Source organism: Theobroma cacao, chromosome 3, assembly GCF_053813885.1.
Source record: "Theobroma cacao isolate CCN51 chromosome 3, ASM5381388v1, whole genome shotgun sequence".
In the NCBI taxonomy this organism is placed as follows: domain Eukaryota; kingdom Viridiplantae; phylum Streptophyta; class Magnoliopsida; order Malvales; family Malvaceae; genus Theobroma; species Theobroma cacao.
Window position 1 is genome coordinate 46,165,254 of NC_142641.1, and position 24,005 is coordinate 46,189,258.

The following is a 24,005-nucleotide window of genomic DNA, read 5'->3' on the forward strand; positions in this document are numbered from 1 at the left end:
AATGCAAAAAGCAAAATTAAAAAAAATATATAGTGAAATAGATTCGCTTTTTAATTATCTAGAGAAATAAATTAAAGAAATGAAAACCTTATATTAATATAATACAAGGATTTATAGTTTATGTAAAGTTAGTATATAGATTTTATATATTATCAGTGAACTAAATATTATCATCTCTAAATAAATTTAAAAATAAAAAATCTTTATCTTTACAAATTTATGAGGTGATATTATATAATTAAGTGATAATATATAAATATTATATACTAGCATTATATTAAATATAAACCTATATACTATATGTTGTCGTATCAATTAAACAATTTAGACCACTAGTCACATATTATATCATTTAGATTTTGATTAATCAAATAATATATTTTTTTAATTCTTTACAAAATGCAATCTAAACCGCAAAGGGACAAGAATAAACTTGGGTGATTATAATTAATTATTATTATTATAAAATTAGAGTACTAAAACTAATTTGTATTGACAATTATAGCTAATTAAGCAATATACAAAATAAACAAAGATTTTTTATTCAAAATTTTTTTTGACCTATTTCCACTTCCCTTGAAAATTAACTATTATCCAAAGGAGTTTAATAATAACTATTTTGATTTTTTTCAAAAATAATTATTTTGAGAAATTAATGATCAATCCAATTCTTAAAAATAAATTGATCGATGCTATTATTTGACAAAAAATACTGAAAATGATTATTCTATTTCTTTGACCAAACATACGGTTTAAGAAAACAAACCCCTCGTTTAGAAATAAATTTCAATTTATCCTAATTAAACCTACTAAAATGGGCTTAACCCATTGGTTAGCCCATTTTTATTAAATATGGAGTGAGTTAAGCTTGAAAATTTAGGTTCATATTAGAATCGGACTTAAATGGATAAGCCCATCTGATTAGTGGGTTGGGGTGGATTAGGGCAAAGCAACCTGTGGGTCAAAAAAAAAATTTAATAATTTTAATTAATTTAATAATTTTATATATTTAATTATATAAAATTAATAATTTAGTTATCAATGGTATTGCTTATTTTATATATTTTAATATTTTTAACGTTTACTTGTCAAATTAATAATTTTAGTTTAGATTAAAATTTATTATCTTTTTTTTTATGACAATAAATATTATATGATAAATTGATAATGATTAAGACTTTGAGACAATATTACAATTTAAACAAGATTTAAATGTTTCTCTTGAGGATGAGGATTAAGGAGGATATAAATGAGTCTTGAAGTTTCTATTATTTAGTTTTATACTTATGTTTATAGAATGGTAGTTTGTATTAAAGATTTAAATTTTATTTATATAATATATTTGTTTATTTATATTTGATGTAATTTATTTTTTATAATATATTTTTATTATTCAATTTATAAATTAAATTATAAAATAATTTTATTAATAAAAAATTTGTTAAATCGAATTATAAAAATAATTTTTTTTTAAAAATATAAATTGACTTAATCCGGTTCACGGGCTAATAAGGGTGAACTGGATTAGAGTTTGATAGCTCATGTAAAAATGAGTTGACCCGGGCCAACTCACATTTTCTCAACTTATAAAGGCTTGGGCCGGGCTGGGCCAGGCCGGCCCATATTGACACCTCTAATCCTGATATGGAAAAAAACTCATAAGATAAATACTAGTTTGGATCACCCTGCTCATCAGCAGTCGAGCCAACTCTGAAAACTCAAAAGCTCCAGCGACACAACGCTTTCACTCACCCAAACACAGAGAAAGAAACGAAGAAAAGAAGAAAAAAAAATAATGAGCGAAGAAAATTTGGAAGAATGGGACGCCAGTTTCCTGGAGGAACTTATCCAAGTTGAAGAACTCGCTCTCTCTTCCTCTTCTGTTACCCAGAACAACCCTCCTTCTTCCTCTTATTTACGGCCTCTGCCACCGCCATCAGACGAACCCCTACATTTTCCGCCGCCATCCCGCATTGACTCCCTCAGTTACTCGCCTCCTAGAGAGCTCTCCCAGAGAACCGCCGATGTCGGTGGCGCATTCACTTCGAATGGCGTTGTTGCTAAATCAGCTACTCCTTCGACTCCGGTGCGGTGCGTTCGCGGTTCTGATAACGCTAAGGATCTCGAAATTGAGCGCTTAAAGGTTAGGGTTTCACACTCATACTCTGAGACCTGATTTCTTGTTCAGTTTTTTTCTTTTACGAAAAAATGAAAAGTCAGTCATTTATTTAAAGATTCTTGAAATTTTCGGTGGAAATTGATGCTTATACTGATTTGACTAAGGTATTTGGAAGAAAGATAGAAAAGGGTCTTGGAAATATTACCAATATAGGAGAAAAGTCTGATTGAAATGTTTTTGATTATTACAGAAGGAGCTGGGACGCGTTTCAAAGCAGCTTGCCAACTTGGTATGTATATTTCATTAAAGTTCTAATTTTTCGAGTGAATATGATAGGAATTTGTGTGTATGCCAAATGCCATAAATCTGGAAGCAATTGTTACAAGAATAATGAAATAAAATATTGGTGGAAAAATTTTCTAGTAAAGTCTTTAGTTGTTTGGGTCTTAGGGAGGCCATTTAGGTGAATAATTTGCACACTTTAAGTGTTTCTTTTTTATCCATTTAGGAACATGAGTGCTTCAAACTGAAGAAGGAAAGAAACAAGGAGGATCAGCTTACATTTGCTGATTCAAGGAATGAGGTGAAAGTTGCTAATTTTCATGGCTCGAGGATTGCAAACTTGTGAGTACAATTGCTCTCTCTCACTCAAACACACACACACACTGACCATGTAAGTAGTTAAATGTGATGATGTGCTCTGCACACTTTTTTTTAGAACACATTTAGTTAAGGCTTGCCGTTGTCAACTTGAGTAACATTTTGTGGAACTTAAGTTGAAATAAGGTGATGAGATCTGTATATTATCTTACATTTTACATCCCATCATATATGTTGGAGATTTTGAATGACACCTGCCACAATGACAGAGAACATGGAATCCCGGTTGCAGAGCACCATGGGGTTAGACAAGAACTTCCAAATGCAAAAGCTTTTGATGATCAGATTGGCCTGCATACAGGTGAGACGTGAGTTGGAGACCATATACGGAATTTTTATCATCTGCTTTGCTAATTCAGTTCTTAACAGTTTTTGTGATGCCTTCGTTCCTTGTCTTTGGTAGCCAAGTCAAGCTGTAAGGCAATCGGAGTTCAGGCAGATCTAAATACTTGTCTTGATCTTTCTAAGAAGTTGCAGGACATCTGGGGCTTGCCAAGTGACCAACAGTTTGGTAGAAATCTGATATCCAAGTTGTTTGCAGTCTGTTCGAAAGATATTAACGTCCTGTTTGGCTTCATTAGTATAAGCTCACCTTCCAAAACCATGGAACCACTGGCAGTTAAGAGCTCTGTCGATATGGCTTTGCAGCATTCTATGCAGCCTTTTCATAGTTCTGAAGCTGCTAAAGTATCTCGTTTCTACTCTGCTCTGACAAAGGTCCTGCATATCTTATTGTTTCTTATACTTGTTTAAGCACGATTTGGCTTGGTACTGTGTTCTATCATCTTGAGCACAAAAGTATGAGACATCAGCAATTAAAAATCAGATATCTTATGAGAGTTTATCATCATAAGTGAACTGCTAACTATCCCTGCCCACCCCACCAAACCCCCTCTACTATCCCCGTAACCGAAAAGAAGGCTAAACCATGAAAAAGGGGCAGCCTAGTGCATGAGGCTTTTGCATTACAAGGTCTGCAAATTGGGGATGATCAAATATAAGCAGCCTTACACTTGACTTGAAGATGAGCTGTTTTTGCGACTCGAAACCATGTGGCCTCCAGTTCCAGGTCACAACAACCTTATTTTTGTGCCAAGGCTCATCCTCAATTTCCAATCTTATGAAAGAACGAATTATTTAACCTCTGAAAGAAAACCTACTGCTGCAATTGGATAGTTAACTTCTCTAGAGTTTACAGCTCTTTGCTTCACATTGTAGACATCTAGAAGATTAGCCATGGGGTCATGACCATATTTGATATATTGACCTATATTTTGAGCTAATTGGTATTTTAAAAGTTAATTGTTTCTTTACTGTTTGATTTATTTCTCTATTGCAGATTGGTAATGGAATGTCGCAGTTGGAGGCTCTATTTGAATCGTTATTTGATCTCTGTAGTGTTGAAAATGTAAGTTGAAAATTTCTTATTTGAACTTTGATGTGAGCATATATGGCTTCAGGAATCTTTTTTTCAATTGTTGAAGCAATGTGCTGTAAATTTTTTTCACCTAAGATATAAATAAATTGTGGATAGTTTTTGTACTAAATTAGCATGAAATATTCACTTTAAAAAGTTGGAACAGAAAAAAATATTCTAGTAATTTCAATAATTAATTACCCATTTTATTTGACAGTTATGTGGCTTTTCTGGGCTGCAGTTATCTGGTTATAGACCAGAGCCACTGTATTAAACAATGGCCATTTGTCAGAGCTTATTAGGAATAAACAATGTTTCCCATTTCTAATATATTTACTTGGTGTTTTTATAAATCAGTGCCTCTCTTTGCCTGGGAAGTGCTTTTATGTGCTTAGCTGCTCAAATGACATGAGAACCGCGTTTCTTGAGAGTGATTATTGTCTTTGACCTTATTAAATTGATTTGTTTTCATAGGGAGGTCTGAAACAGTAGGTAGGATTGGTTGGATGGCCCTGTATCACAACATTTCACATTTTGGAAATTGCTGCTAGAATTCTCTAACATAAATAACATTATACAGCAATAGCTAGCTACTTAAAAGGATGCTATCTTATCCCTCAAACCACCCTGCCCCCACCAAAACCTAAAAAGTGAAGGAAAACCACTTTATCATGTCTTGTAAAAGCATCTCAGATATTTGTTACTATTCTATGTGTGTGTGTGTGTGTGTCATCATTGTTGTTTGAATTGTGCAGTTTTTATTTTTTATTTTTGGCAATTCCTGAGGATCATTCTTTCTGATACAGGTAGTTATTGTTTATAGTTCGCTCTGTATACTATATGTCTTGTTGAAGCACCTTCTTACTTTTGAAAGGAAATCCGAAGGAAGGTATAGCTCGCCCTTCTATGTTGTTTCCTTTTATTTTCTTTTAACTTGAAGGTTGGCTGTGCGCTCTTGTTGAACCTTGATATTGTACCATCATCTATTTGAATATGTTTCATTCTGAAAGTCAATCACAGTGGGATACATGCAGTTGTTAGCTTTTCAATCCTATTTGCTTTCTCTGTATTAATAGAAACAACAATTTTGGGTGCTCAATTTTTTTTTTCCTACTCCTTCCCTCTAATAGCTTCTGCCAGTATGCTCTATCAGACATTGCTTTGTACTTTACTTTTCCATTTATCTATTGTTTGCTTTTCATTATGCTGGAGATGCTCTATGCTTTAGTAAAGGTAGATGTCTTAAACATTGATTTATATTGCGTGCTTATGAACTTTGATTTGATCTTTCCAGTGCACTCTAATCAGGGACAATTTCTTGGCTGAGTGTCTTCACTCTGGGAGCAGCATTGATGATATATTTGGATGTGAAACTAGAGGACGGGATTGTGTTGGCATGGATGGGACTTATGGAAGTTGCATGCCAACTGGAGTAAGACCTTCTGAAGCAGAAACTCTGTGCAAGAAAGGACATTGCAGTACGGGCTCTTCGTTGCTTTTTTCATGTATAAACTGGATTTATCTCTTTGAATCGATGCATCACATTGTGATGAAGAGTAGTGAAGAGTGTGTAAGATTGAAAGCAGTCTCAATTATGAATGTGATTCTGATGAGAACTGATGCTTACACCGACAGAGAAAAGTAAGCATGTATGGTGCTCCTTGTTGCAGATTTCTAGCATGATATGCTACTTTCTTTTATTTTCTAAATGCTATTTTTTATGAGCTAGGTTTGGCCTTATTCAAGTGTTTGGAAGTATTTCACAACTGCTTAGAAAGGAAGCTGGATTGCTTGCACAAAAGGAGGCTGTGCACACTCTCCACCTGCTTTTAAATTGTAAGTGAACACTTGTTCCCTCTGCCTCCTGCTTTCTCTTTCTTTCATAGCACTGGAAAATATGAACTTATAACAGTAGTGTGACAGGTATCACACTATAGTTTCATGAAAAAGGAATGATATCAATTGACATAACTTGCTACAATATGGCTATTGAGCTCTGCATAGTAACATATTGGAATCTCTTTTACTTTTCTCCTCTCCCCTTCCCCCTATATTCTACTTTTTTGCTTGGTACTGCTCAGCTCTGTGCCTGTTCCCAATGGTTAATGGTTCTTTGTTGGATGAAGGTCCTAAGTTGGTGGTCACATTCTGCTGTGGTTGCACAGTGGCAGCAGGTGCTGACACTGACAAGGAAAACACTGCTGCTTTTCAAGAATTTACTCTGATTCTCCAGGGGTTGGCTGACTGTATAGCTTGCTCTGGGAATAGTTTACAAGTAGGTGGACTTCATTCTTGCTTTATTCCATTAGTTAATGCATTATTGTTACTGCAAAAAGTTGAAAAGTTAAGTACAGTTAAGATTATCCAAGGTTTTCCTATAAGCAAATGGACAATTGATCATATTAGAAAAAGACTCTGGTTAAGTTTATAAGATTATAGGCATGCTCATACTCACATACATCCATATCCTTGTGTCCAAATTTCAGGTCTTACCATCTATGTGTCCACAAAATGTAGCAAATTTCCGAGCTTGATTTTGTTTAATCCAAGACTATTGACCCATTATTTTATGTAAAATATGTTTATTAGCTAATACTTGTTAAATATGATCTTGTCTTCATCTAAAGCAAATAACTTTGCAGGCTTTGGAACTTCGCAAAAATGCAATCACTTTACTGGCTTTCATAGCCTCATCTGGAAAATTTGGGTTTGAAATACTAGTGAATTACAAGCTATCTGGAGAGGCAAATTTTCTAACACTGATTCTGCAACTATTGGTATCTGAGATAGACTTAGAAGCATCAGTCTATCCTGAGTCTGGTGAAACCTTTAGAGCAAGGTAAGTTATGGCTCTCGATGTGTGTGCCTAATGTTATTTTTATTGTTTTCTGATGCTTGGGTTAGCATGGATTTGCCCGCATTCAATGCTCTGTTTACATTTCCCAAACTAGAATGATGCCTCTGTTGCATTTACTCCAGTAAGGTTGCTATGGTTTTATGATAACGTATTTTTAATTAGTTGCAATATTTGTTACAAGTTAAGCCCTTTGTTTTCCTTAAAGTGTGAAAATTTTTTCCAAATTTTGAGTCACCCTCATTAACGCTTTGCCATCAATGCTGGCAATCTTGGTGTTTTACTTTTATGTTTTCTTTATTTTAAACAATGTCTGCTCAACTTATAGGTCCTTTTTCTGTGCAGGACGTTATTGATACGGGAAGTGCTGATATTACTTAATAGACTTGTGTCCAACCCAGTACACTCTGCGACTGTCTTGAGATTATTAACCAACAGCAGGGATATGGTCAGTTTAACCATTGATGTTGCAAACAGGTTGTCCAGAAAAGAACCGAAACGAAGGCATTCTGACAGCGTAACTAAGCAGATGAGAGAATCTGAAATTGTCGACTTGGGACAAATATTCAAGAGAAGGGTTTCGACTTATCTAGGAGAATAACTGTCTGGTGCAGTAAAAAATAATCTGTAAATTGTGGCTTTTTCTCAGAGAAAGAAGCTGAGGCTTTGGTGGAGGGTGCGTCTAGGGATTCGGCGAGGTGTGAGAGCTCTATACTGCTTCATCTCATCGGAAAATTTTGACAATATCTTGATGTAGTGAAGGCCGAAGCAATTTTGAAGCACAATTAGCTGAATTTAACTTATAAGTGTAGTTAGGGCTTTGCATATTCAGTTTCATGTGCAAGAACCATTATAAGTGTTTCTCTACGTAAAAGAGGCCCAGTTCTTTTCTTCAAACTCTAGAATGAGAAAAATTCTGGATAAATTTGTTGTCGAAATTGATGGTTTGATTTTACAGGTTGCAAAATAGGGCAGGGCCTTTGTGGCTGTCTATTGGCAAATCCAGAACAATATTACAAACTGGCTATTCACAATTATTTAAAACGAGTTTGAAGCGTGTCGCTGCTTATGACTGTGTTGTGCTCTCTCTCACCTGAACTCTCTATGAAGTAGACCTCCCATTCTCCATTTCTCCAGTAGGTGTAATGAACTTCTGGAATGTTTGCGACTTTGCTATAATCTCCACGTTGTGCATCAGGAAGAAGCGTCATAATCAATTCTTCAGGCATATCAAAAAATTCAAGCACTTTTAACTTGGCCAGATATTCAATCCCCAATGGCACCCTCTCCAGCAATTTGCAACGTTGGATACTCAGATTTTCAAGACATGGCATTGCTCCTTTTTCCATTTCTATGCATTTGAGTCCTTCAAATTTATCTATACCTAGAATTTTAAGCTTTGTAAAACCGCCAGCCTTGAAACGCAAAGTGTCTCCCTGGGTTGCTTGCAGCAGTTCAAGATGAATAAGATTGGGCAAGTTTTGAAGAGATTCAAGCGCATCATCTGGCAGCCTGCTCCATTTCAGATATAATACCACCAGGCTATGAAGAGAAGGTATCCAGTCTGGTATCTTTTCTAATCGCCCGTACAAGTATAGTCGTTGAAGCAATTGAGGAGGAGAAGAAAGATGTTGCAGGTCAACGAACTCTTCCTTCACCGATGAAACGATAGACAATGCACGAAGTTTCGTCAGCTTTTGGATGGATGAGCACAAAAGCTTTCCATCTTCTTTTCTCAAGTTTGTAATGCCTAGTCTGCGAAGTTGCACCAATTTTCCAAGCTCTATGATAAGGGCATCATCATGGTTTACCTCCATAAAAGAGAGTTTTTGAAGGGATTGTAGAGCCCCTATTCCTGACAGAGCCTGAAAACCGTATTTGGAGTGAAAGCGTGAGTATGCGGTAAATTCATAACGATATACCAGGAGGTGACGAAGTCTTCGGAGCTGTAGGATTTCAACCGGCAAATTAGAAACTTGGGAATGTTTCAGATCCAATGTCTCCAAGGCCTGAAGCTTCACTATAGAGCTTGGAATTGTCTTGATGTTTGTATCCCTCAAGCTAAGATAACTTAAAAGCTTCAAGTTGATAACTTCCTGCGGGAATGTCTGTAAAGGCGCAGCTCGCAAATCTAACACTTTAAGCAGCCTACAACCGTCAGGAAACAATGTTTTTGTTGGTGAACAGGACAGTGGATCGCCCATCCCGAACATAAGCAAGGAGCGTAGATGAGAAACGTTCCTGTTTTCCTGGGCATTAGGGAATGCGTTATGTATTGCCAGACGGCGAACCTTGTCAGGCCATGTTGCATTATGCTCTTTAGATACTGCGACAAAGTTCTGATCCCTAGCATTTGAAATGATGATTTCTCGCAGAAGGTCGTGAATGCGGCATGTTTTCACCCTTCCGTCATTCGTTGTCCCTGCGATTTGAATCATGCTTCTATTCAGGAGCTCATTAAGGTAGTCCTCTGCAACTTCTTCTTGTGTCTTTCCTTCTTTGACTTCAACAAACCCCTCTGCAATCCACAATCTTATCAGTCTCATACTCTCAATCAGATGGTTCTCAGGGAAGATGCTTAAATACAAGAAACAAGATTTCAAGTGGTACGGCAAATCATTGAAACTCAGCAGAAGGACTTCTTTGAAATTCATGAGTCTACTGTTGTCCTCAATTTCAGCACCAAGGCTGAGGTAAACAGTCTCCCATTCAGCAATGGTACGTCTTTTTGTAGCCAAAACACCACCGATTGCTACAATTGCAAGTGGAAGTCCCTCGCACTTCTCCAAAATACGTCTAGAATGTTTCTCCAATTCAGGAGGACAGGGTTCCTGCCGGAAACATTTCTTACAGAAAAGAATCCAGGACTCATCCGGAGGTAAGGGCTCTAAATTGAAGACCTTATCTTCAGATTCTATGCAGGAGGTAGATGCTACTCCAGAATTACGTGTTGTGAGCAACACACGACTGCCACGATCATTGTTAGCCAATGCGTAATTGACCACGTCCCATTCATTCATGTGCCACACATCATCTAAAACAATCAAGTACCTCCTTCTCTGCAGGAAGTCCTTGACTACCTTTTTCAGATCATGAACCGAATTCATGTCATTCACACGTTTAGGAACTGGCTTCCTGATTGCATCGAACAGTTGCCGTACCATATTTCTTAGGAGCTCCTCTATCTTGAAAGGACGGGAAATAGTAACCCAAACATGTACATCAAAATGTTTCTTCACATTTGCATTATCATAGACTTGCTTCACCAAGGTAGTTTTACCTGATCCTCCCATTCCAACCACCGAAATCACCTTGCGCCCGGAGTTTCTCTCAACCAACCAGTTGATCAGTTGCACTTTAGACCCGTCAATACCTACCAAGTCAACGCTGTCTAGAAGGAGGGCATCCCCTCTTCCGTCCAGCCATGGATTATCTGTGGTAGTGGAGCTTGGGCCTAGCTCGATTGTACCCTTACCGTCATAATTTGGACGCCTGGCAGATATGGTGTCGATTCTGGATCTGATGCCTCGTAATTTAGGAGCAATCCGGTGCTGAGCTTTCAATTTTTTTGTAAAGCAGCAAACATTGTATAGAAAAGCATCAATCCCATGCCTACGGTCATTGACAAGGTCAAGCTTGTATTCATCCAGGATGTCTTCAATGTCGTAGGCGATCTCTCTTACTTGCTGAACCCAGACCCTGAGTTCCTCGTTGCTCTCCCCCATCGAGTCTGCAACTCTCAGGACTGCCTTCATGCTCCGCAACTCGTCCTTGATGTACTCCACATCTTCAGGAATCCCTTGCGAAAGCTCCACCTCATTCTGCAGAAATAATGTGAGGTTTTCAAGAAGAAAGGATACTGCAATTTCAGCCATCGCCAATTTCAATGGATTCGTCTTGAAAATGAAAAAAATAAATAAATTAAAGAAGGTATTGTTGTTCCTGATTACTTCGAGTTCAATATATAGGACTAGTTTGGCATCTGGATGGTCAAATATGTACGCGTCTCTTGCACTGAACTCGTCAATCCGTGGCGATACTACACCGAGGCAAAATTATTCTTCTGACATTTATTCAAACAAATTGCATAACTTGGAAAGTTAGCTTAGTGTATCCAATTCCAGACGCAACTGCCAATGTTCATGGAAGATACTGAGAAATAGTCGCGAAGTAGCGCCAATCTCTGATTTTTTAGCTATAGCCCATTGCTTGTGTGGCACAACTTAAACCTTGGGCAGCCGGCCTACTTACCAGCTGACCAAGAACTTATCGATAGGTCAACATATCTTCTCCACTCATTTGTTAATGGGTTAGATTGGCCTGCTTAGTGAGATTTTTGGTTAGTTTCTCTTATTTTGGTACCTTTGATGGTCAAGATTTTACATTTATCTGATTCAGGTTTTATCTAATTTTACCTTTTATCTAATTTAGTAAAATATTCAAGAACATTCCCAGTCTGGAAATATAGCAATTTTATTTGAGCAGCAAACGGATGGAACGCAGAAATTTCACATGCAATTTTCATTATTACCACCAACAAAGATTTGTGTGCTGCCTTGCTTAACTTGCTCGATAAGAAATTATAAGTAAAATCTCCTTAGCCAACGTGTTAAGTAGAGGAAATGCTACTGCTGTCACACCAGCAATGAATTTTCACTGTTGGCATGCCAATGTAGGTATAAATGAATATAAGAATAAATATATTGATCTGTTTTCATAGGAGATAACAGTTTCGAGAATTTTTTATTTTTACAAATAACAGTTCAGAGAATTAAATAACAAAATCAATTGAAGAAATTTCATATTGACAGAATCAATCACTAAAGTCACTGAATCATTCTAATTTCTAGAACTAAAACAATAATTTTCTCTTTGTCCTTGTTGTGAGAAAAGATCCCAGATGTTACGTGGAAGTGCAGGGTCTCCAAAATCTTTCATACGTTTTGGCACGTTTTTTCTGGTTCTCAAGTAAGTCACCTCCCAGGGTCATGCAGCCCCTGGTTTTGACCTACTGCACGCGTCGGTCCTGTTGAAATGGTAAAAACAACCCACCCAATTCTTACTTCTTCACTATGCTTTCAAGATGAGACTCAACAGTCTCAACACTCAGCACTCGCTTGCCTGAACTCTCCAAGGAATAGACCTCCCATTCTCCATCTCTGCAATAGGTGTAGTAAACTTCTGGGATGCGTGCAACTTTTCTGTAGTCTCCACCCTTCGCGTTAGGACTGAGCGTCTTGATCAATTCTTCAGGCATGTCAAAAAACTCGAGTACTTTTAGCGTTGTCAGATGTTCAATGCCGAATGGCACCGTTTCAAGTGATTTGCAACGCAGAATACTTAGCTTTTCGATGACAGGCATTGCTCCCTCCTCCATTTCAATGCATCTGAGTTCGTCGAATTTATCAATGCCTAAAACCTTAAGCTTCTGAAACCCACCAGCCTTAAAACTCAAAGTATCTCCGATACTAACTTGAAGTAACTCGAGATGTACAAGATTTGACAAATGTTGAAGAGAAAGGAGCGGGTCATCCTCCAAGCGACTCCATTTAAGATATACTATTACCAGGCTTTGAAGGCGAGGTATCCAATCTGGTAACTGCTCTAATCGTCCAGTTAAGTACAGCCGTTCAAGTAATTGAGGAGGAGAAGCAAGGTGATGCAGATCAATGACCTCATCCTTTACGCATGAAACTACGGATAAGGCCTGAAGGTTAGTCAGCTTCTGGATGGATGAGCACAAAGCCATGCCATCTTCTTTTCTCAAATTCATGATCCCCAATCTCCGTAATTGAGTTAACTTCCCTACTTCTTCAAGTATAGACGCATTTCTATGGTCTGCTTCTATAAAACAGAGTTTTTGTAAGGACTGCAGAGCTCCTATTCCTGCCAAAGCCTTAAAACCATATTTGGAATGGAAACGTGAGTAGTATTTAAATTCATAGCGATAGACAAGAAGATGTCGAAGCTGTTGGAGCTTCAGGATCTCGACAGGTAATTCAGTGACATTAGTGTGTTTTAGATCCAGTGTCTGCAGGTTCTGAAGCTTCCCTATAGAACTTGGAATGCTATTGACCTTGGTTTCTCTCAGGCTTAAGTACCTCAGAAGAAAAAGGTTGATAATTTCGCCTGGAAAAGTCTGTAAACAGGCAGCTCGTAAATCCAACACCTTAAGCAGCCTAAAACCATCAGGATACAGAGAGTGTAAAGGAGCGCTTAATAGTGGATCTTCTACTTCGAACATAAAAAAAGAGCGTAGATGAGAAACATTCCTGTTGTGTTGCACATTTTGCAATGAATTATGCAATGATAAGCGTCGAACTTTATCAGGCCAGGCTCCATTTTTGTCTTTGGCAATTGCTGCAAAGTTCTGATCTCTCGATTTTGAAATGATAATCTCACGCAACAGATCATGAATCCGGCATGTTTTGACCCTTCCATCAGATGTTCTCCCAAATACTTGCACCAAGCTTCTACTCAAGAGCTCATTGAGATAATCCTCTGCAACTTCTTCTTGTGTCTTTCCTTCTTTTACTTCAACGAATCCTTCAGCTATCCACAATCTTATTAGTCTCATCCTCTCAATCAAGTAGTTATCAGGGAAGATGCTCAAGTACAAGAAACAAGATTTCAGATGGTACGGTAAATATTTGAAACTCAGTGAAAGTACTTCTGTCAAATTCATGAGTTTGTCGTTGTCCTTGATTATGGCACCAAGACTGCGGTAAATAGTCTCCCATTCAGCAGGTGTACCTGTTTTTGTAGCCAACAGTCCACTGATTGCCACAATTGCAAGAGGCAATCCCTCGCACTTTTCCAGGATACGTCTAGACACTTCGACCAAATAAGGTGGGCATGTGTTCCCCCTAAAACTTCTTCTGCAGAAAAGATCCCAAGAGTAATCCGAGGATAGAGGCTCTATATTAAAGACCATATCATCAGATTCTAAGCAAGATGCTATTGCAACATCAGTATTACGGGTTGTGATCATCACTCGGTTGCTATCATTTTTTGCAAATGCATGATTGACAGCATGCCATTGATTGATATGCCAGACGTTATCAAGAACAATCAAGTACCTCCATTGTCGTAAAAATGGCTTTATTACAACTTTTAGCCAATCACTGTTCATATCATCAATTCCTTCTGGGACTGGTTTCCTGATTGCACTGAAGAGTTGCTGGACAATGTTTCTAAGGAAATCCTCCATCTTAAATGGATGAGAAAGAGCGATCCAAACATGCACATCGAAATGTTTCTTCACACGTTCATCATCATATACTTGCTTTACCAAGGTAGTTTTCCCTAATCCTCCCATTCCAACCACCGACAAAACTTTGCGTCCGGGGTTCCTTTCGACCAGCCACCTAACCAGTAGCTCTTTGGACTCGTCAATGCCCACCAAATCAGCACTGTCTAGAATAAGGGCATCACTTGTTGTCATGGAACTTGAGCCCTGATCGGTTGTACTAAGGTTGATAGCGTTGTTGAGCTGCCAGGCTGAAACATTCCTGATTCTCGATCTGATTTTTCGTAATTTATCAGCAGTTTGATGGTAACCCTCCAAATTCTTGACAAAGCAGCAAAAGTGGTAAAGAAAACCATGGATACGGTGCCCATGTTGATCCGCATGGTGAAAGTTGAATCCATCAATGACATCCTCAATGTCATATGCAATGTCTCTCACTTGCCGAACCCATTCTTTGAGTTGATGATCGCTGTCTTCCACCAAGTCTGCAGCTCTCAGGGATGCCTTCATTCTCTGCAAGTCATCCCTGATGTACTCAAGTTCCTCCGGAACCCCTTGCAGAATTTGGATCTCATTTTGCAGAAAAGAAGCTATCTCATTTTGCAAAAAAGAAGCTATCTTTTCCAGGATAAACTCTACTGCAATTTCAGCCATCTTCTATTTCACTCTGTGAACAATGCCCTTCAGGCCCCTTCGAAGCTGCACTTATATACAACTCTGGCTTTTGTTTATTCAGGCAAGTGAAACTGTTGCTCTGAAAAAGTCAAATGGTTTCCCCGTGCTGATGTTTGTACCACCAAGTCGAAGCAACCACCCATAATCAAGTTGGAGATTATGCAAATAAAATAAACTTGAGCAACACAGGCTTGCGTGTTGGAAATGCAAAATTTTTCAATGACTATAACTCAACAACCACCACAAACCCAGTAGGAGTAATCCACCAAATACCGAAGGCGGAAGGCATGAACCTCCCCCAAGACCAAAAACAATATTCCAAAGAGATTAATCGAACAAATAGAGAAAAGAGAAAAACCCTTTTTTCCAGGATTACATAAATATCTGACCTTCCTAATCAGAATCCTGAAAAATGCCAGAGACCTTGGAAGCACCCAGGGCCTAAGCAACAGCACTAAAAACTTATTTTTGTCCATGTTTCACAAAAGTACATTATCTTCCCATGTTCACAAAGTAAAATCACAAGAATCTTCTCTCAATTTTGTTTTTCATGCAATATACTAACATTTATCTTTAATTAATGCTAAATGAATCCATATTAAAATGTACATAGACTTGACTTTGGGAATTTTCCTTCTACCACAAGCAACATATGATTTAAATTATGAATTCTCATATTACAATCTTCTTCTCAATTTCATGATGATGAACATCCCTTTGTTTATTACTTTCTCCTTACTTCTCTGTTAAGAATTTTGAAACGAAACCTTTTTGTTAACTAACAGGATATCGAATCAAATTTATTAAAAAAATAGAAAAACTCTTTCAGAATGTACCGACATTTCATTGCTGACTTTTCAAACTTGATTAGAAACTAATAAATATTATTTTCGTTTACCAGGAAACTGCAAATTTAATTTGTCAAGCAATCCTTACTTCTATCAAAGTAGAAGTCGTTTGAAAGAATCTAACCAGATATGCAGAGGAATGAGGATCACATGGAATGATAGGGAGACGACTCTGTCACGCTTTAAAGTTCTGAAGTCCCATTGGTTTTGAGTTGGCGTGCCATATTCCAGGCAAAGTTTTTGGGTGATATCAGGAAAATGAAACCATGGGCGGAATCCCATGGATGAATGGGTCCATTCGTTTTCCTGATGGATCTATGGGAGAAAGGACGTTTTGGGCTTTTCGACATTAACATTCTGACGTCCTCTCATTTCCTTGAAGGAATAAAGAAGAAGCCCAATCCCAACTCTAGTCAACAATGACCTGGACATGTCAAAAAAACAAAATATTATTGTATTTATAATGTCACACAGTTTCCATAATATGTTTAAAATTAAGTAAAACTATTTTTTAAAAATAATAAATTCCAAAAATTTGTAAATGTTGCACTATAAAGCAAACACAAAATAGATGAAAATATAATAGACGAAAAATAGTTATTACATGTATTCGCTCAACATCTTATCTTAATGGGAAAGATTATTTTGCAAATCAACCACCACCTTTAAAAATGGATGAAGCGACAATAGTTGTAAAACAACCTCATCTTCATGATATTGTCCACATTGTATGTAAGAAAAATTCTAAATTAGAAGCTCAATTTCTAGTATCTAAATTAAATATCATTTAAAATATACAAAACTTATAATTTAATAACGTCCCATAACGTTTTGAACTTTGGATTAGGATTACAAATTTGAATATATTATTATCTGTATATGGGACTATACTTTAAAGGTTAAGAAAATAACATTTGACAACTCTGATGATAAAAACTGATCCATGTGGTGCCAAAACTTATATGTGGAATTGATTATAGAAATTCGTATAATACTTTTTATTCTACTTTTTCATCTTATTTATTTACTTTTTAAACATTTTCTTATAGCAGCACTTGATCTGAATATGCATTCATTGCTCATAACATGAATATGTAAAATCTTGATTTTTTTTTTTTTTGTTGAATGAGATCTAGCTATTTATAAGAATCTCATCTTGTAGAAGAAAAAAAAACTGAAGAGAAAAAGAGAATAATAAGAAAACTATCATAGAAAATAAAATGTGCAGTAAATTATCGTCCAAAACTTTTATATTTGATTTATATTCATTTTATTGAGACTTGCACTTCTTTTATATTATGATACATTGAAATATGGCTAACTTCTACCGCTGTGTGTTTTTATGATAATATTATCGTACTACTGGAAACTCTTAAAAGGGAATTCACTTTGCCCATTATCTTTACCTTCTCCATCTGGAAGTTTGGAGATAGTGTATTCAAGCACTTTATTTTTATTGGATTCTTAGTTTATGATTAAGAATATACGGAAGTGTTTGCTTTCTTATAAATACAAAGACGTTTTAATTACACTTGAATTTGGACCACAGAAGTTTGAATAATGGTAGCTACATTTTCTTTTTTAAAAGCCAGACCATATATATATATATATAGTAAATGAATTCGGATGAAGCATTAGAGAAACAGATTTGGCATTTAAATAAAATTGCATTGAATTTGCTCAGCAGCTTCCAGCTAGCGTGTTTTCATAACTTTCAGCAAAAACAAAGACTTCCAATTTGCATATGCATAGAACAAAACAAGTTTTGATTGTCATAATGTGCAAGTCTGCTTCTGGTGTCTGTCAAAGCAGTTGTACCACAGGTCCTGGTCAAGAAAAATGTAAAAAATCATGGCTATTTATGGGCTATTTTATCCATATAACTATAAAGATGCAGCTTTCATGCTTTTGGCTGCCTTGTTCTACACTCCATTCAAGTGCTGAGATAGTTTTGAGAATTAAGTACTATGAATATTTTCTGTGATGATAACATCATACTGAATGCTATTGGGTTGCGTCCATCAGGAGAAAGATCCTTGCAAGATAAATATCTGCTAGAAATTGATCTTTTAACTAATTTTTTCAATTCAATTTTGATTCTAGCAAGATAAAGATAATATAATTTGATAAAATTTAAGATAAATATTAACGATGAACTAACGGCTATATTTATATATCTAGCAAAAAATATTTTTTTGGACGAATTGTTTATTTTAAAAACTAATCAACTTGTACGAAATCACAACTAAAAATTAAGAGGCTGAGAGTATTTTACTCTAAAATTTATTATATATGACTTACATAATCTTATTTTCTCTGTTCTAATTTTATAAACGTCAAAAACATTAATTTTTACAAATAAAAAAAGAAAATGACCATATCTTTTCGACCATGTATAACTAATAAATAAGTAAAAATGTAATCTTCCCTACACCTTTAATCCCAGTTTTTTCTTAATTAGATTAATATCTTTTAAGCACTTGGACTTACCCAACAACTTCATATAAGTTATTATTTTAATTGTTGAACGGGTAAAACACTTTATGTTAGTTTAATAATTGTTAACTATCCATATGAAGGCTGCACCATATTATTACTAATCTTGATGCTCTAAATCAATAGGGGTCCATTTCATTTCAATGCCAAATTACTCTTAACTGGATGAAAAAATGTCAGATTTCTTGAAATGCCTCGTCATGACCTAGCTGATCCATGTCGTTCAATGATCATTTTCAGAAAGGACAAACCCATCTTTGGAAAGCTAGCTACCTAATTAAGCTTTAAACATTTTGGAAGTATTCACTTCATAGTCAGTCAAATTTCATCACTTTCCTGGCAGGTGATTTAGAATTTTTCCTTGTAATTTCAATACCAAAGACCACGTAGGATGAGAGGGAAATTTAACCTTGTTAGTGGATATTCAAAGTGCTCTTACTGCCCAAGTAAAGAAACCATTGACCGAGTTTTTCGCAGCAACCATCAGCAGTGACGTTGTGTGAAATAGATAGGAAAGAATGGGGATAATCATAAACTTATCTAAGGGTGCCTTTGGGCTCTGTCCAAAGCCCCTCGAGTCTCCAAATTCTCTGTAATCACATTGGAGAATTGAAAAGTGCAATGACTTTTGTACTCTAGGAAGTGGAGAGAAGATGGCAGAGAGTGCAGTGCACTTTGTACTGAAAAAACTTGCACCTTTCTTTGAAAAGGGGATGCAGTTGTTGGTTGGAGGTCGGGAAGGAGTTGCATATGTGAGGGGAGAGCTGGAGCGGATGAGGGCCTTTCTGAGGGTGGCAGATATGTTGGAGGAGACTGATGAGGAAGTGAAGGTATGGGTTAGGCAGATAAGAGATGTTGCTCATGACATTGAGGACATTCTCGATGAATACATGCTTCTCCTAACTCATAATCATGGGGAGGGGCTCTACGGTTTTCTTCACAAGATGTCTTGCTGTGTTAGGAACATGAAAGCACAGTATCGAATTGCTTCGGAGATACAAGGCATCAACTCGAGGATAAGAAACATTTGTGAAGGGCATCGTAGGCTTCGTCTGAAGTTCTGTGCAGATGAAAGGTCAAGCGCCAACGGTGTGGATAACACATGGCAGGACCGACGAGGGGATGCCCTTCTTTTGGATAAAGCTGATGTAGTTGGCATTGATGAGCCCAAAATGAAGCTTGTAGGATGGTTAGTCGATGGTGGTTCAGACTACAAAGTTATTTCGCTATCAGGGATGGGAGGGCTGGGGAAAACGACCTTGGCAAAGCAAGTCTACGATGATCCAGAAGTGAAGAAACATTTCAAAGTACATGCTTGGATCACGGTTTCTCAATCTTTCAAGTTGGAGGGCCTCCTTAAAGACATGGTTCAACAACTCTCCAGAGTAATCACTAAACCAGTCCCTGAAGGAGTGGATAGCATGAGCAGCTATCAGCTCAAAACAATCATTAAAAACTTGCTGCGGAAAAGAAGGTACCTAATTATTTTGGATGATGTATGGCGCATCAACGAGTGGGATGCTATCAAATTTGCCTTGCCTGCTAATGATTGCGGCAGTCGAGTAATGCTTACCACACGGAATGCTGACTTAGCCTTTTCTTCTCGCATAGAATCTGAAGGAGAAGTGTACAATTTGGAGCCTTTGCCTCCTGAAGTGTCCTGGACTTTATTTTGTAAGAAAACTTTCCGTGGAAACTATTGCCCTCCCTATTTAGAGGAAATTTGTAAACAGATCCTGAAGAAGTGTGAGGGACTGCCCCTTGCCATTGTTGCAATCAGTGGTGTTTTGGCTACAAAAAGCAAGCGAAGAATAGACGAGTGGGAAATGGTTGGTCGTAGTCTTGGTGCTGAAATTGATGGCAATGATAAGCTTATGAATTTGAAGAAAGTACTGTCACTCAGTTTCAATGATTTGCCATACTATCTAAAATCATGTTTCCTGTACTTGAGCATCTTTCCTGAGGATCGTCCGATTGAGCTTATGCGACTGATACGCCTGTGGACAGCAGAGGGATTTGTTGAAGTGAAACAAGGAAAGACACAAGAAGAAGTTGCAGAGGATTTCTTCAATGAGCTCCTAAACAGAAGCTTGATCCAAGTAGCAGGGACAACCAGTGATGGAAGGGTGAAGTCGTGCCGCATTCATGACCTTCTGCGAGAGATCATTATTTTGAAGTCGAGAGAACAGAACTTTGCTGCCATAGCAAAAGAACAGAATGCAATGTGGCCAGACAAAGTTCGACGCCTCTCAATTCACAATACATTGCAAAATGTACTGCAAAACAGGTTTGTTTCTCAACTACGTTCTTTATTCATGTTTGGGGTGGAAGAAAATCCATCCTTGCATGGATTAATTCCTGGAGGTTTTAGGCTACTTGCAGTGCTTGATTTGCAAGCTACATCTATAATGAAATTTCCAGTTGAAGTTGTCAACCTGTACTATTTAAAGTACTTGAACTTAAGGGAAACCAAGGTAACTGTCGTTCCAAGGTTTATAGGGAAGCTTCAAAACCTTGAGACCTTGGACCTTAAGCATGCCTATGTTACTGAATTGCCAGTTGAGATCCTCCAGCTCCAACGTCTCCGCCATCTTTTAGTCTACCGGTACGAGTTTGAGTCTTATGATCACTTCCACTCAAAATATGGCTTTAAAGCTCTAGAGAGAATAGGAGACCTGCAATCCCTTCAAAAGTTGTGTTATATAGAGGTAGACCAGGGAAGTGTTATATTGGCAGAGTTGGGGAAGCTCACTCAGTTGAGGAGACTAGGCATTACAAAGTTGAGGAAGGAAGATGGGAAGAAATTGTGCTCGTCCATCCAAAACCTGTCAAGTCTTCGTGCTTTGTCTATTATTTCAATTGAAGAAGATGAGATCATCGATGTTCAACACCTCATTTCTCCTCCTCCATTGCTTCAGCGGCTGTACTTGAGAGGCAGATTGGAGACCTTACCGCATTGGATCCCGTACCTTCATAGCCTGGTGAAAGTATATCTGAAATGGAGCCGCTTAGCGGAAGATCCGCTGGCATCTCTTCAAAACCTTCCGAATCTTGTTCATCTTGAACTAGTTCAGGTTTATGATGGAGAAACGTTGTGCTTCAAGGCTGGAGGATTCAAAATGCTAAAGCATCTAGGCCTTGACAAGTTCGATGAACTCAAATGGGTGCAGGTCCAGGTGGGAGCAATGCCTTGTGTTCAAAAGCTAAGCATTCAGCGATGCAAATCCATGGAGAAGGTACCACTAGGTATTGAATATTTGACAAAGCTGAACGTACTTGAATTTTTCGACATGCCTCATGAATTGATCAGAACACTTCGCCTGGATGAACATGGTGAAGATTATTGGAGAGTTGCTCACATCCCCGAAGTGTATTCCACTTACTGGAGAGATGGAGCGTGGGAGGTCTATTCTTTGGAGAGTTTTAGTGAAGGAGAGAGCTCGCCCCGGCCCAACACTGTCATATGTAGCCAAGATCTTCATGCACGTTGGAAATGAGATCCCTGTCATTAATTAATTTGTATATTGTGCTAAGTTAAATGATCCTTGTATATGTAAATAATTGTCAAAACAGTTCCACTTGAGCTTTAGATTACATGGATTTGGACAAGAAGTGATTGTTTAGGAAGAATAAATGGAAAAAGAAAAAGAAATGGTGAGGATTCTAGATGTGATTGCATATAAATGGTAAGGAAAACTATAATTGATCACCACTTCAACATCTGGAATATCCGATCCTCGAGCAGTCACATCTGTGGCTACCTGAAAAAAGTATGGTGTCCAAAAGAGGAAATTATGAAGAATGACTTTTTTTTATAAAGATATTTTAAAAATAATTATCAAAATAAATTTAATTATTTTTAATCATATTTAGTTATAACTTGATAAAAATATCTTTTAAACTATTTCAAATAAATTAAACTATTCATCACAATTTCTCTTCATTTATATTTCGGATTTCTCTCTCTCACCATCCTACTCTTTCAAATTTTATCAATTTCTCTCTTCGGTATTCATCTGTTATGCTTTCGATTTCTCTTTCTCACGTTTTCAGATTTCTCTTTCTTGTGCTTTCAAGACACCAAGCAATGGTTTTGACATGCTTAGGTGTATCGATATTAGATAAATTCGATTTTTAGGTATTTTGGATAAAACTTAAACGGTAGAAATAATCACAGATATATGAAATAACTTTTAATTGAATTAATTCGGGACCTAGACACCAATAAACTTAAAATTTTAAAATTTATAAATTTAGGTTTTTAACGAAATTTTTTTTATTTTTAATCAAAGTAGGTGTTTTAGATAAAAAAATTGTATTTTGATTTATGAAAACATTTTAAAAATATTTTAATCGTTGTCAAATTGTAAAACAAAAAACAAAAAAAAAATAAAAAGAGTTTAGAAGATTTGAAGGTTTGGTTTGTAAGTAATAACAATATTTTATATATGACATGTATCACATATGACTTGTCACATATTTTTGTATCACATATTTTTATATATGACATGTAATATCATAATGTGTAATTTCATTAAGAGTAATTTTGTCTAACTTGATTAAAGTTAGTTAAAATTATAAAAAAAAATTATTTTTGAAAACATTTTATTTTTAAAGATTATTTTTTAAAATACCCCGTGTCAAAAAGTATCAAAAGTTATACTAAAAATTTTTTTTTTTTTTGGCTGGGCCATAGTAACACATAACAAACAGTGCTCCTGTGATTCTACAGATCCAACTGATATTACCAACATTGGGTTTCTGAAGAAAGATTAGAACAATTTTAAAAAGAAAAAAAATGATAATATGCAAGAGTGTACCATCAAAGGACTGCTTCCATCCTTGAATAACGATAGTGCGTTCGTACGTTCATGCTGTGCTTTGCCACCATGCATAGAAACAACATTCCAACCACTGGAAAGAAAAAATTTGAATAAACAAAGAAGTTGAAATAAAAAGCTCACAAAAATTGCTAGCTTTGATACTTTAGCAGATTAAACCAACCAACAGTCCTTAAATTTTGATGCGATTTCATATCCACAACTGGTTTTTAATCTTTAAAAACTTACCAACTGGAACAATCAAGCAATTTGTCGATAGTTTATTTAATTTCATAACTCATAGTGACATGAATGTCAAGTGAGGACCCATTGATTAACATCATCAACTCAAATTGTTATTGCAGATTTTAGATAGTCCAAGTGCTTAATTTAAAGTCAAAAGACTAAGTGGAGACCTATAATAGCATCAAAGTTTAAGGACCACCAGAATGCTACCCATTCTAGCTGATGAATGAAAATTCCAATATATTGTTTAAGGAGACAAAAAATTCCAACATATGAAAGTAAGTGTTATGCTATAAGTAAACACAAAAAATATGAAAATATAATAGACCAAAAATAATCCTTACCTCAACGTCTGAGTTTCATCTGAAAGTTTTTGTGCAAATCAATTGCCATCTTTAAAAATACATTACCGACAATAATTTTGTTTTTTTGAAAGCTTCATTACCGACAATAATTCTAAAACAGCATCATCTTCAAGCTATTGTCTATACTATATGCAAGAAAAATTCTAAATTAGAAACTTAATTTCAAATATCTAAATCAAATATTATTTAAAATATTCAAAACTTATAATTCCTTAACCAACAGTTAGTGAAAGAAGTTTATTTAACTTAAAATAAG

The 24,005-nt window shown here is 36.5% G+C and overlaps 4 protein-coding genes across 5 annotated transcripts; 2 read left to right on the top strand and 2 right to left on the bottom strand.

Moving 5' to 3' along the window:
* The first annotated feature begins 1,671 nt into the window (after nucleotides 1–1,671).
* On the top strand, nucleotides 1,672–7,975 carry SUV2 (protein dimerization). 2 transcript variants are annotated; one of them, XM_018117343.2, is made up of 12 exons: nucleotides 1,672–2,143; nucleotides 2,370–2,408; nucleotides 2,628–2,743; nucleotides 2,989–3,080; nucleotides 3,183–3,496; nucleotides 4,119–4,187; nucleotides 5,003–5,085; nucleotides 5,505–5,837; nucleotides 5,926–6,032; nucleotides 6,323–6,471; nucleotides 6,839–7,035; nucleotides 7,396–7,975. In XM_018117343.2, exons 1-12 carry the CDS (start codon nucleotides 1,796–1,798, stop codon nucleotides 7,649–7,651), a joined length of 2,103 nt encoding a protein of 700 aa, XP_017972832.2. In that variant the 5' UTR covers nucleotides 1,672–1,795; the 3' UTR covers nucleotides 7,652–7,975. The 2 variants fall into 2 exon arrangements, with proteins under 2 accessions (XP_017972832.2, XP_017972833.2); XM_018117344.2 differs by lacking the exon at nucleotides 5,003–5,085 and having other exon boundaries at nucleotides 5,491–5,837.
* LOC18606849 (disease resistance protein RPM1-like) lies at nucleotides 7,965–11,204 on the bottom strand. Its single transcript, XM_007040692.3, has one exon. The coding sequence runs from the start codon at nucleotides 10,923–10,925 to the stop codon at nucleotides 8,085–8,087; it is 2,841 nt and encodes a 946-aa protein (XP_007040754.3). The 5' UTR covers nucleotides 10,926–11,204; the 3' UTR covers nucleotides 7,965–8,084.
* Nucleotides 11,205–11,733: 529 nt separating this feature from the next.
* On the bottom strand, nucleotides 11,734–15,346 carry LOC18606850 (disease resistance protein RPM1-like). Its single transcript, XM_007040693.3, has one exon. It carries the CDS (start codon nucleotides 14,951–14,953, stop codon nucleotides 12,110–12,112), a length of 2,844 nt encoding a protein of 947 aa, XP_007040755.3. The 5' UTR covers nucleotides 14,954–15,346; the 3' UTR covers nucleotides 11,734–12,109.
* A 3,585-nt stretch (nucleotides 15,347–18,931) lies between these two features.
* On the top strand, nucleotides 18,932–21,984 carry LOC18606851 (disease resistance protein RPM1-like). The gene has a single exon (XM_088804570.1). The coding sequence runs from the start codon at nucleotides 18,972–18,974 to the stop codon at nucleotides 21,813–21,815; it is 2,844 nt and encodes a 947-aa protein (XP_088660696.1). The 5' UTR covers nucleotides 18,932–18,971; the 3' UTR covers nucleotides 21,816–21,984.
* Nucleotides 21,985–24,005: the final 2,021 nt, after the last annotated feature.